The sequence below is a fragment of the Protopterus annectens genome, chromosome 2.part2 (genome assembly GCF_019279795.1).
Source record: "Protopterus annectens isolate FY-2018-M chromosome 2.part2, PAN1.0, whole genome shotgun sequence".
NCBI lineage: Eukaryota > Metazoa > Chordata > Ceratodontiformes > Protopteridae > Protopterus > Protopterus annectens.
In genome coordinates, this window is record NC_056730.1 from 1,091,332,591 (window position 1) to 1,091,345,374 (window position 12,784).

Sequence of the window (12,784 nt, forward strand, 5' to 3'; positions counted from 1 at the left end):
TTCTGCAGAATATTCCCTTAGTCTTCCTGACTTCGTCCCAAGGCAAGAAATCTAGAGTGCATCCTATGGGGTTTTTTTTTTTTTTTTTTTATTATGAAAGTTGGAATTGTTGGTGTGACTGTTTCTCATGCCAATCGCTTTGAAGTTCTTGGAAGTGTGTGTGGCTGGTGAATAATTTTAACAGTGGCACAGTGCCTACTGAATGATTTCTCCAGTACTGTTACAACTCTGGATAATAAAACATAGAAAACAATAGCAGCAACAACAGTACTGCTCAAGTTATCTACCATCAACACCTAACATCACGTTACTCCAATAGTGAACTACACAACAATTATTAAAGAATTACAGTCATCTGACCACAACTTCAGGTTACCAAAGCTCTAAATCTGGTTTCAGTCCTGAGAAAACAAGTCATTGCTGTGGCCGGGACCTTCCAAATCCTTTGTATGGGAAACTGAAAGACACCCTTACAAAAAGAACAGACAATAAAAATTCTTAGCTCAAGTAATGGGGCAAAAAAGTACAGTCATCATTAGTCAGAAAAATAATTCTATCCATACACTAACTTAGAAAACATCTGTCAAGTATTAACAAATAAGAACAATCTTCAAACAAGACAAGCAATTACACAATCCCAAACAAGACGCAACTACTGAATATTTCTCTCCAGTCAAGTCACCAAAAATATAAACCAAACCCACCTTTTAGGTTCTGAAAAATCACAGGTACACTGAGACAAGAGATGCCGTGTGGTATGAGATGGCCACTCCTGCACTGCCCACTCGAAAGGCGTGAATCTAATATGCAACATCAACAAAACCTGCTGGAGAAACAGGTTTGCCTCCCAGAGGCTACCCTGTCTCTAGAACAGATTTCCCATACATGTCAAACAGCACCTCGCTGACCCTCTTCAAGTGCAACCTTGATGAGTGAATGGAAAACCACAAATTTGTCCCAGGGGTTCCACTTATGTCCCTCAGTGACAGGGGAGGACTGAGGTTTTTTTGTGGATAAACTCTTGGCTAGATTTGTAAGGGCCGCAGGACCATTAGCCTAGTAACCTCCTATGATCCTATGAGCAATACTACCCTGTCTGCACAATAATGTGTAAGGTTCTAAGTCTTTGACACACCCAACATGTTTCTAAGCAATTCTCTTTTTCCTCAATCTCTTATCTTTTCTAACTCAAACATGTGTACTACCAGCTCACTACAAGTCTCCCACAAACCCACACCTTAAGTAACTACAATAACTCATTCTATCAAAACATATCATCGGAACTATGCACTTCTATACCACACTGTCTCCTTTCTTATAGATAACGTCAAATTTACAATACTAATAACTTCTCCCTCAAATTCTTCTCTATTAATTCTCTCTCTACCCCAAACCACACACACACAATAAAACAAATAAATAACCAACCAACTCTGGCCATTTCATACCTACTTCCATTTCAACTCATTATCTACCTGTGGAGATATACATCCCAATCCAGGACCACCACACCAAATTCAGCTTCCCATTTGCCAACTCCACTCTTCCCAAAAAGATACATTGTATTTAAGAAAAATAATGTCAGAGTAAGAAGCCTCAACCCAATCCAGGACCACCACACCAAATTCAGCTTCCCATTTGCCAACTCCACTCCATCTGTCCACTCTTCCCAAAAATATACATTTGTATTTAAGAAAAATAATGTCAGAGTAAGAAGCCTCATCAGTAAATTTCAAGATACATATGCATCCATACTCTCCCGGACATTCATCATTACAGAAATCTGGTTAAAAAAAGATGTAGCAGATAAATAAATACTCCTCTCTGGCTGCAATATTCTTCGACTTGATAGACAAAAAGATCAGGAAGTGTTGCCATTAAATTTAAAATGCATTAAAATGAACTCTCTAGTCTCTACTCAGTTAAGAATCCTTGCTTCCTCAATGCAGAACTACTACTAGCACAGCACAAAAAAAAGAAAACACAAAACCTTGTGTAACACTGCTCTATACATTCCACCAGATAATAACATTTAGAAGTCAAAGGTATATTGAGCTGGTTTAATGCTAACATTACCGAATGGTTGGAAGGGTGGCCTAATGGTTAAGATGACAAACCTATGAACCTATAAGCAAATCATTCTTGGAGATGTTACTCTCCAAATCTGCACCATCTTCAATAAACATCTACAACTTCCAAATTATTAACACACCTAGCAGGATTGATAAAGTGGTAGAGAATCAGTCCTAGATTGAATACTAACAAGAATACCACTACCTCTGGCAGTCTACCTGATAACCTAAATTTTAACTTGCCCACAATTATCCTCAGACATTACATTAACAAAAAAATTACAATAAAGTTCACAACTCACAATTTAACCTCTTTCTGCAAATACATAGTCCGTGAAACCTTAAAAAAAAGTAACAGGACTCCCTTAAGAACTCTCTCTAAATGACACAGTCACTTTCTTCAAAATATACTAGATTATGGCCTCATGGCCAGCTTTTAGTATGGGCAGCCAGAAAAGCACACGAGGAAAATTAAAGCAAGATGGCAGCTCATCACATTGTGATGATGGTTGGAGGGACGGTCGGACGTGCTGTATATTGAATTGGTGCACAATCGAGGGTTGAAAGGTGTGATTTTTAGTGTAGGGATTGGGAATAACAGACATGGAGGACGAGGGTGCAGTCCAGAGCACAGTCGCTCTCACACACTCAAGTAAGTGTGCCACGCCACTTTTGCGTTTTGGCGCCAAGTGTTCAGTCAGTCACTGTACAAAAAAACCCAACCTACTTTCTCCTTGTAATAATACCAACACCATCATACGCACCACCACCAGTCCAGTCCTTCCACCACTCACAACACGATGGTTTGGTTTGCTCCGGAGGATGGAATCATCATCATCAGGAAGAATACTCATCCATGTGCAGTCTTCCATGATCAAATTGCAACTACGATTATTTAAGGAGGAGTTTGAGGCTCGTCGTCACGTTAGACTCGTCAGTCATGTGACTGCCTGCCACGCCATCTCCAGTAACATTTCTGAACAAATAATGCAGGCTACGGAAAAAAAACAAAGTAAGTGGAAAACAAAGTGTGTTTTGCCAGACAGCATTAAGTGCACCCCCTTGCTCACAGTTCTATATGAAGTGTTTGTGGTGTTTACTTCTTGTCAAGCAGGGTGGAGTGTTTTTTTTTTGTTTTGTCTCAGGGCAGCCTATATCTTGTGCAAGGTATACATCGTTAATTGCATATATATATATATTTATGTAGGGGGTCATTTCACAAGACTTTAGACATTTTATCTTTGTCAGCTGAGGACTCTGGCTTGTTCTAAACCGTTTTGATAGGCACTGTTTTTTTGCACTATGCTAGTACTTAGTCCGATTTAAAATTTTCTTCTGTAGAAGAACGTGACCAGATTGGCAAATCATGTATACTAGTAATAGTGATAGTTGTTGTAGTAGTAGTGGCGATAGTTGTTGTAGTAATAGTAGTAGTAATAGTGAGAGGAGTTGTTGTAGTAATAGTAGTAGTTGTTGTGATATTTGTAGTAAGTATCATCCCTTATGGAAACATTTAAGATGGTGTTTTGTTTTTCTTCACTCTGGCTAATAGCCAAGAATCAAGTCAACTAGAATCTAGTTACATTTGTTTTATTACAGAGCCTTTGATGAACAGAGCTGCTGCTCCTGTTACACATTCTTGGGCAAGGATAGTTTCGCAGTCACCCAAGAAGGCAATGCCTGTGCCTGTACCAAAAGACATACCCGATGTACCATCCTTGAGTAAAGAAAGACCCAAAAATCGAATAAAAACTCAGGTAACCAAGTAATCACTGGTAATTACTTTGTCCTCCTATGTGACATTATACATTTAGGTATTATGATGTTTCGGGTCCAGACCACATTTCAAAATGATGATAGGTGTGTATTTCTTCAGTGGTGTTTTGGTCAGTCTTTATTGGAAGTGTCTATGGTATTTCTGTAGTGATTGTAGTCTGTTACCCAAAGTAGACTGTAAACCTGCTTGACTACAGAGACTCTAAACTAACATTTACTACTGGATTGACATCTGTCATGTCATTAACACTTGTGGAGTAGCACATCAGATGATCCAGATTTGCATTTTATGCTGCTGCTTCTGCTGAAGTGAGTCAAAAAAGTTATTCTTCACACTTAGCCTCTTTATTAGTAAATGTGATATAACTTGAGGAATATATCCATCTTTGCTGTTTTAAATGTGTGCTGAGTTCAGTTAAAGAGAGCAAGTTGACACAAGCTTGCATTCTGAACTCAGTGACATGCAGAATGCTGTGGCCAGTTCATGCCAGTTTCAAGTGGAGTATTTTTTGTTTTCACAGTGATGTGCTGCCGGCTCCTGTGATATAGAGTGACAAAGCTTTGCCTATGGCCCAAGTAGTAACACATGTTTGATTAGCTTCATGACTACTTGACTGAGCCGGCAGGTGTTGAAGGGTGTGCCCTTTGTGAGAGAGGGAGAATCAGTATGCCTGCAGTCACAGTGGTGGAGCAGTGTGTTTTAGTGCACATCCTTCCTAGTAGTAGCCTTCATTATCGAATGTATAAAAGCATGCACTCAAGGGGGAAGGCATTATAGGTCTTTGTGGCTATGCGGCTGGCTTCTACCCCTGCCCAGAGATTAAGGCTAGATCATACAAATACTGGATACTTATGAGGCCGTAAGAGAAAACACAAGCAGACCTCATGTCCGCCTGTTTGTTTGACTGTCCCTGTAGATGACTGTCATCCCCTTAGTTTGTTAGGATAATTCATAGCATGGCAGAATGAGAAGTTACAATCTCTCTTTTTTTTTTGGGGGGGGGGCTTGAAGTTTGGCAGGCATAGAGACAAAAATCACTTGGATAAATGTTTGTATTTTTTCAGTGTGATATATACCTTTCTTAGGTAAGGGCTTCCTACAGGCTGTTGTTGTTAGTCTCACTGACTTGGTCTCCTGTTCTTTCCCACTATTTATATTGTCTGCATGCCCTCCTTGCTGTTATCATGCTGTTATACCCAGTGTTAAATACTGCAAGAAAATTTAAGTCTGCCAAACCTTCTGAATGCCTGTGCAATCATTGCTCATCTGATTTGTCCTGTTTTGGACCTTTGCACACTTTTCCTGTTTCTATAAATGCTTTAATAACAGCCCCACTTGCTACTATTAGTCATACCTTAAGGCCTTCCTAGCTCCCTACTGTGATGAAATTAGAAGGTGGTCAAAGAAGGGAAGTCATTTATTTGGGGTCATCATTCTTATGACTGCCATAAGGCCAGAGATACGTAAGGAAGCCTAAGTCCCTTTCAGATCTGGCTCCTATTCGAAGTCCACTGTACTTATCAACTTCTGTTCAGAAACAAAGTTTACATACAGCTAGTCCTCTCAATCATGGAGGAGAAGCATTAGTGAAGCTGTCCCTCCGTCTCCCATTTTGAGGCGAACCCTATATCTTACCTAAATGACTCTCTGCAGTGGATAGAAGCTAGGATCCCATTTTGAGATCATTCATTTTAGACTTGAAGCTTCCTTACCTGAATGTATGTGCAACCCATTCTGCTGCAAGCTGTAATCTCTGTGCTTTGAACTAGGAGAAAATGCCTGATCCTGTGCTTCATAATTCCTTTTTTTTTTACTCAGTTTTCGGCTGTTCTTTTTGTGTTTCTAAACTTCTCATGGTTGGTGCGGAGTGTTTCTCTGGCTGTCCGATCTCAAGTCAGGACCCACACAGAAGCTGCTTTTGTTGCCCAAGATAGGGAATGATATTGACTTATAAGTGTAAATGCTTCAAATTGCTGACTCAAAAATGACATAGACACTTCAAACTTTTCCAAATGCTCACAGGGTTACTGCAATGGAAGAGAGGCAGCCAGTTTGCAGATTATCAAGAAGTGTACTTCTTGTGATCCCACACCAAAGCTGCCACACACTCCATTTCTGCAACACTTATGACAGCCTCTGAGCCATTGTTGTTAATGAGCTCTTTTTCAAGCAAGAGCTTAAGCTTGCGCTCTTCTATGAATAACTGAGAGAGCATCTGCTCTTAACAGTGAGACCTAGGGATTGTAAGAGTTTTATAATCTCATGCTTTGGTACATGGCTTCTCTGAGGCCTGTTTTCTTGTAAGGTTGAGCTGGTGCTTATAAGATCTATTCTGTTTGCCTCACCTTGAAATCAGGACATGCAGACAGAGTTTCAAGAGGTTTCCATTGGCCTTCCTTGCTTTCACCTTCTTAGACTTCTGGAGTTTATTTTATACGTGGTAGGAGTTGACTGAGTAGGTGAGGGAGTGTACAGTGAGAGAATACTAGGCGATACCACAACATGACCCTCATGCTGACTCTCACCCTGTGTTACAATTTTAGGTTAGAGTTTTTCTCAATGTGTTATGATTCTTTTGTCTACTTCTCATGCCTATGCTTACAACGCATGCATGAAGGCCATAGCTCTGTCTGTCTGTGTACTGAGCATGTGGATATTTTTTTTTTCCATAGATCTCTTATGACTTGGGAAAACCTGGGGGGGGATTAAGTCCCTTATCTTTGATTGTGACAAGGATCAATGATTATTAATACTTTAAAGATGAAGTATTTCTTGACAGATAGGTATTCAAACCTTCCGCTGTACAGTTTTCCAAAAAATGTGTGTGGTACAGCTCTTGTAAGCATTGGTCTAACATCAGTGCATTCATAGCATATGTTTTGTATTGAGCCATCTTCATTTCTTACCATGCATAATTTTTACTTTAAAGTGAAATGCAATACTCTGGTAAGTTCACTGCATATTAATAAGTGATTTTCATCATAATGATCACTGCTGTAGTAATCCTAGCTGTATGGGTTGTAGCCTGATGAGGGTAAAATGGCTGACCAGCTTCCAAAGCTTCAGGGCACCTTCCACCCACCCAAACTGCCAGGCTGCACAGGCAGAGCCCTTCAGAGCTTTACTGCTGCAGAAGAGTACGCGTCTGTGAGGCTTTCCAGGATCGATGGTCAGCTTGCGCATTTTCTTTCCTGGGCAGATAAGTTCTCTTTTGGGGGGGCTTCTGTTTAATAATTGTATTTATTATTGATACTTTTCTCATTAGGAAATTTATTTTAGATCTGAGAGTTGTGTTTTAATGGACTGTCAGTAGACTGCACTGTAGTTTTAAATGGGAGCACTGTTTTTTTTTTTTCTGTTTCAGTTATTTAAAGTAACTGAAACAATTTTTTCTATGTAGAAATTGTGTTTATTTCGCTTTGTGGGGCTGGCAAAGTGTTTTTACTGTTTGTGTCTGTGAAAAAAGTGACTTTTAAAGAATTTTTATTTGTACCGGCATTTGTTACTTGCTTCCCCCAGGAAGGAGGTACCATTTTAATGGTCCTTCTTCTAGCCACAAAAACAAGAAGTTAAGCAAATGGGGTTTGCCATCACAGCAGGCTACCAATTTACCACAGCCACAGATGGGTGACTCTGCTAGGGCCATTTGTTGTACCTCAGACATCTTTGATCCCAGATCGTCCTACTGACACTATGGTCCGGGGGTTAGCTAAATCCTCTGCAGCTGTTGGGGTCCCCTTGGTTTCATGGAGAGCCATTGTTGTTGGTCCTTTGAGAAGGAAGAGAGAAGATTTCCCTGTTTTGTCAGAATGTTATGCCCATCTCTAGGGAAGCCATTAATAACACTATTGGTCCCATTTTTCAAAAGGAAACCGAAAACTAAATGTGTTATCAACTCCTTCTCAAATTTCCTTAGACAGGAGTAGTTTACTGGGTCTGGCTCAGAGTTTAATTCAGGCTATTGATCTGTCTGGTAAAGTAGTTTCTGGTAAAAGAAAGAGGGATACCGCCTTTCCTGAAGAAGTTCAAGATTGTGAATCTGGACAGGAAGACAAAGGGAATGATATGAGGTTTTATTCTCCGATTTTTGATTCGGACTCAGAGGAGAGCTCAGTTTCTGACTCTCCCTGTGGGATGTTCTCTTTCTCTGAGACTATTTCTAGGATATGCTAGTGTTTTCAGTAAAGAAAATGAAGTTTCTCATCCTCTAAGAAAATACTATGAGCTGTTACAGAAGGAATTCCAGAACCTGCACTAATTTCACCAGACTTTCAGCTGTGGAAGGTGTGTGTGTTACTGTCTGCAATTTTCCTGACAGTCAACAACTGCCCCTAAAAAGGAAAATCGGATGTATAGAACTCCTCAGTCTTTTTTTTAAGTTTTATACATTCTTCCCAAACCCATTCCAGCAGCTATAGCTTTAGTTAATTCTGCTGCTGCTAAACCCTTTGTTAATTCCAGTTCTATTATTTCTGGTGAGGATGGGCAGAGTATTGATAAGTATGGCAAAAAAGTTATTCTGCAACATTAATTTTCAGAATTTTGAATTGTCACGTTGGTATGTTAAGGCTTGTCCTGACTAAGTATGATGAAGGTTTTGTCTGCAGTTTCATCTTGTGAAGAAAAATCTGTTTTAAATAATTTAATTTTTTTCTATCGTGCAAGTTGCTTCTTATTGTATACTGCATGTGTATGACTTTTGATTCTTCTTTGAGGGCTGTGTCCAGTGTTGCTGTTTTGAGGAGGTTTGCAAGGCTGTGTTCTCAGAACCTTTTAGATAATGTTAAAAAAATGAGATTTTTAAATTATCCTTTGGGTAAAGATTTAGTTTTTGGCCCCTTCGCTGCATAGGTGATCAAAAAGTGTAATGAAAGGAGTAAGCCGCTGCAGGGAATCTGTAAGTTTTTTCAGCCCCCCCCCTTTCCAGATTTTCCAAGGGGTTATCAAATTCCTCATCTAGTTTTGGTAAGAAACAAAATTTTCACCAGATTGCAGGTAAACAGATGTTTAAGAAGAAATGGCAAGGGGGTTCCAAGAATTCTGGAAACCTCCAAAACCAAGGACAGTCCATTACGGGACCTCCCCAGCCCCCTTTTCTTCACAAAAGTCTGAATCTACATTTATCTCTTTGGCAATAGATAGTTTCAGACTTTGGTTCTGAAGATCAGTTATCAAGGTTACAGCTGGCAATGTGAGGGAATTTCTTTCTTTCCAGGGAGTAATTTCTCATCCTCCAGACCAGACGGTCTTGTTTACACCTGTCCTTCATCACATGCACTTCCAGGAAATGATAAAACCAGTTCCCCCTTACCAGGTGGGAAAGGTTTCATTCAAGGATGTTTTTAGTGCCCAAGAAAGAAAATGCTTGGAGACCAGTTCTGGATCTTTCTTCCTTAAACCTTTTTGTGATAGTGCACAAATTTAAAATGATGTCACTTCACAAACTGTTTTACTTCTTCTTTCTCAAAGTTTCATGGTAACACTGCATTTAAAAGATGCTCATCACATTCCTATTCATCCAGACTTCAGGCGTTTTTAAGGTTTTGCGTGTCTGGATCACGTTATCAGTTCTCTGCCTTACCATTTGCACTGTCCACTGCACCAAAAATATTAAAATGTCTGATTCCAGTTATAGCTCATTGCAAGATTACAGGTTGTCCACATTTTTCCATACTTGGATGACTTGCTTTATCTTTACAGAGACTTTTTTAAAGTGTTTGGAATATCTCTCTTGGGTAAGAAATCTCTTATACAAGCTGGAATTCCAAGAGAACATTCAGGTCTTTCTTGACTGCTCCTCACAGAATTATATTTCTGGGATATCAACAAGACACCACAGTTCAAAGAGCTTTTCTTCCACAGGAAAAAGTAGATGTCCTCCCATATCACTTTTGCAGTATTCTTTACATAAGGGATCTCCTACCAAGGATAGCCCAACATTCGGCCAGTATACCAAAGCTTTTTGAGTTAATAGGCATTGTATGTTACATGTATGCTCCCTGTGCAAAGATATAGGCCATAAAGGTTGACTTATGGATACACACATCCCAGAACTACTTTGCCATCAGTCCAAACGCTATTATTGAATGTCAGTCTGAATGCTCTTCTTCTGTGCTGGTTACAGAGCTGTTTTCATATAAGTGCTCTGTTGGGGCTCTTTCTTATCTTGTCTTTCTTTTTTTTTTTTTTTTTTTTTTTTTTCAAAACAGGTTTATTGTTTTAACATATAAGAGAAATATCATAACAATTTTATACAAGTAATTAAAAATAGGTATTATAATATTCAACAAAACAACTAAAGTATTTACAAAGACATCCACTATAATCAGATCAATTAATTAAACTAAAATACCGTGCTATTGAAATTAGAATTTTTTTAACAAATTTTGTAAATTATCCCATACAATATAATATGATGTTTTTCTAGTTGTTCTCATTCTAATTGTGCTTATTTCCATATGGCACATTATATTCATAACATGTAACGAAGGAGGTGTATCTGAAATCCAATTTCTAGTTATTATTTTCCTGGCCACTGCTAGGATAGACCATAACAAGGGAAGCTTAATCTTTTTAACACATTGAGGTACAGGTGTGTTGAATAATATAAGAGACTTAGAAATAATGAAATTATCTGTAAAAAGAGCCTGCAAAAATTCATTAATTGACTTCCAGTATTCTTTCAACTTCATACAGTCATAAAACATATGAGCCCAGTCAGCATTAATTTCTACATTACATCTCTTACATAGATTATCTTTATTATTTATTTTATTCATCATCAAAGGTGTATAAAAAGATCTATGTAAAAATTTCCATGTATAAAGTCTCCAGACAATGGAAGATGTAGTTCTATAAGCAGATTCCAATATATATTGTTTATCTTGTTGAGTTGGTGGGTCCCCATTAATAGAGGTGAAATAATTCCAGTATGAATCTACACTGTAAAAAGTTTCTTGTCTGATAATTTTATGTATATATGAAAGTTTACCTTTATCAGAAACGTTATGCTGTAAATTTAATATCAAGTAATCAATCAGTTTTGGAATAGATTCTTTAACTGTTATAGACATTAGATCTATTCTATCAATGAGATGTTGTCTAAAGATCTGAACCTCTAACCAGCAAGTTTCTCTTAGATCAAATTCTTGTTTTAAGAAATCTAGATTTTTAACTTTATTATCAGATATCAGCTGATACCAGTACTTTAGATCATTATCTATAGCTAAATGAGCTCCTTCAGAAGTAGATGACATAAGCATACCCTGAGTATACATTATAGGAATACAATAAAATTCCATTCCCTATACTTAGGGTGCATGAATATAAAGTTACGATAACTAATAATAATATTTAATGGGTAACAAACCATATGTTTAGGTGTAATAGGTGAAGTACAAAATTCCTTTAGCAACCACAACATGGAGTTATTTACAATCATATTTTTATGTGTTAAAGAGATTTTCATGAAGTGCATACTAATTAGCTCCCAATAATCTTTCCATTTTGCGATATGACTGATCTATTAATAAAGTAATAACTTTTATAATAGAAGAGATAATATATAAATTAAAGTCTGGAAAAGAAATACCCCCTTGAGACCAGCTATTAGTATGTTTCTTTAATGCAATCCTAGGTCTATAAGGTGCCCATAAGAAATTTAACATTAGTGTATTCAGTTTCTTGATAATTATTTTTGTAGGTGAAAGTATTATTGATTGTATTAAGTATAAAATCTTGTGGAATATTATCATTTTAATAATTGTAAGTCTCTCCTCCATAGTAAAAAACATATTATTCCAGGTATTAAAAAGATTTTGTATATTAAGAAAACAGGTATTATAGTTATTATATATAATAGATTTAATATCTTTAGATAGTATTATACCTAAATAAGTTATCTGACCTGAATTGGGTACATATTTAGTAAAATCACTAATGAGAACATTTTTTCGTGTATATATAGGTAGTATTTTAGTTTTTTCTTCATTGAATATTAAACCAGAAATACTTTTAAAATTCATCATTTTATCAAATAAAGACTGCATAGAAGAATTAGATCCTGCTGATGTAATTAGAACATCATCTGCAAAAAGTTGAATTTTTGATGTTGATGTAATTAGAACATCATCTGCAAAAAGTTGAATTTTTGATGTTGTATTTTCGTCTATATCAAAACCCTCTATGTCAGTACTGTTTCTAATCAAATTAGCCCAAGGCTCCATTACTAAAGTGAATAATAGTGGAGAAAGTGGACATCCTTGCTTTGTACCTTTAAGAATGGGTATTTTTTGTGAAACATATGTTCCTACCTTAATATAAGCCAGCGTTCCTTTGTATAAATGCTCAATTAAATTTACAAATGCATCAGAGATGTTTGTGCATTTCAGTAAGGTAAACAGATAGTCCCAACTTACTGAATCAAATGCTGAACCTATATCAAGACTAATAAGTGTTAAATCTTTCTTTTTCCTATTTGCAAAATCAATTAATGTTAAAGTTCTTCTTATATTATCAAAAGTATTTCTATTTACAATGAAGCCCGTCTGATCTATATCTATAATGCCTGGGATGATTGTCTTCAATCTATCAGCAAAAATACTCATAAACATTTTATAATCAACATTAAGTAATGAGATGGGTCGATATGAAGAACATCTAGTTGGATCTTTATTAGGTTTTAAAATTGGTGAAATAAATGTATATTGCCAAGATGGGGGGGTTATTAACTCAGTTTGGGCCAAAATAAAAACCTTATGTATTAATGAATATGTAGTTTTAGAAAGGATTTTATATATCTCTGGTATAATACCATCATTACCCGGTGCTTTGTTTGATTTAAGCTTATTTATTTGTGTAATAACTTCTGTATATGAAATACTCTTGTCCAATAGTTTAATCTGTTGTTTATTAAGCTTTTTATTCATGTTTGTGG

At 37.1% G+C, this 12,784-nt stretch overlaps 1 protein-coding gene across 1 annotated transcript in view; it reads left to right on the forward strand.

Moving 5' to 3' along the window:
- Window positions 1-2,837: 2,837 nt before the first annotated feature.
- Window positions 2,838-12,784, forward strand: part of SECISBP2 (SECIS binding protein 2) — a 1,593,758-nt gene continuing 1,583,811 nt past the window's right edge. Inside the window, exons 1-2 of the mRNA XM_044064311.1 lie at window positions 2,838-3,084; window positions 3,672-3,829. Of these exons, the coding sequence (XP_043920246.1) occupies window positions 2,895-3,084; window positions 3,672-3,829 (348 nt within the window). The 5' untranslated portion in view covers window positions 2,838-2,894. The remainder of the gene's footprint in view (window positions 3,085-3,671; window positions 3,830-12,784) is intronic.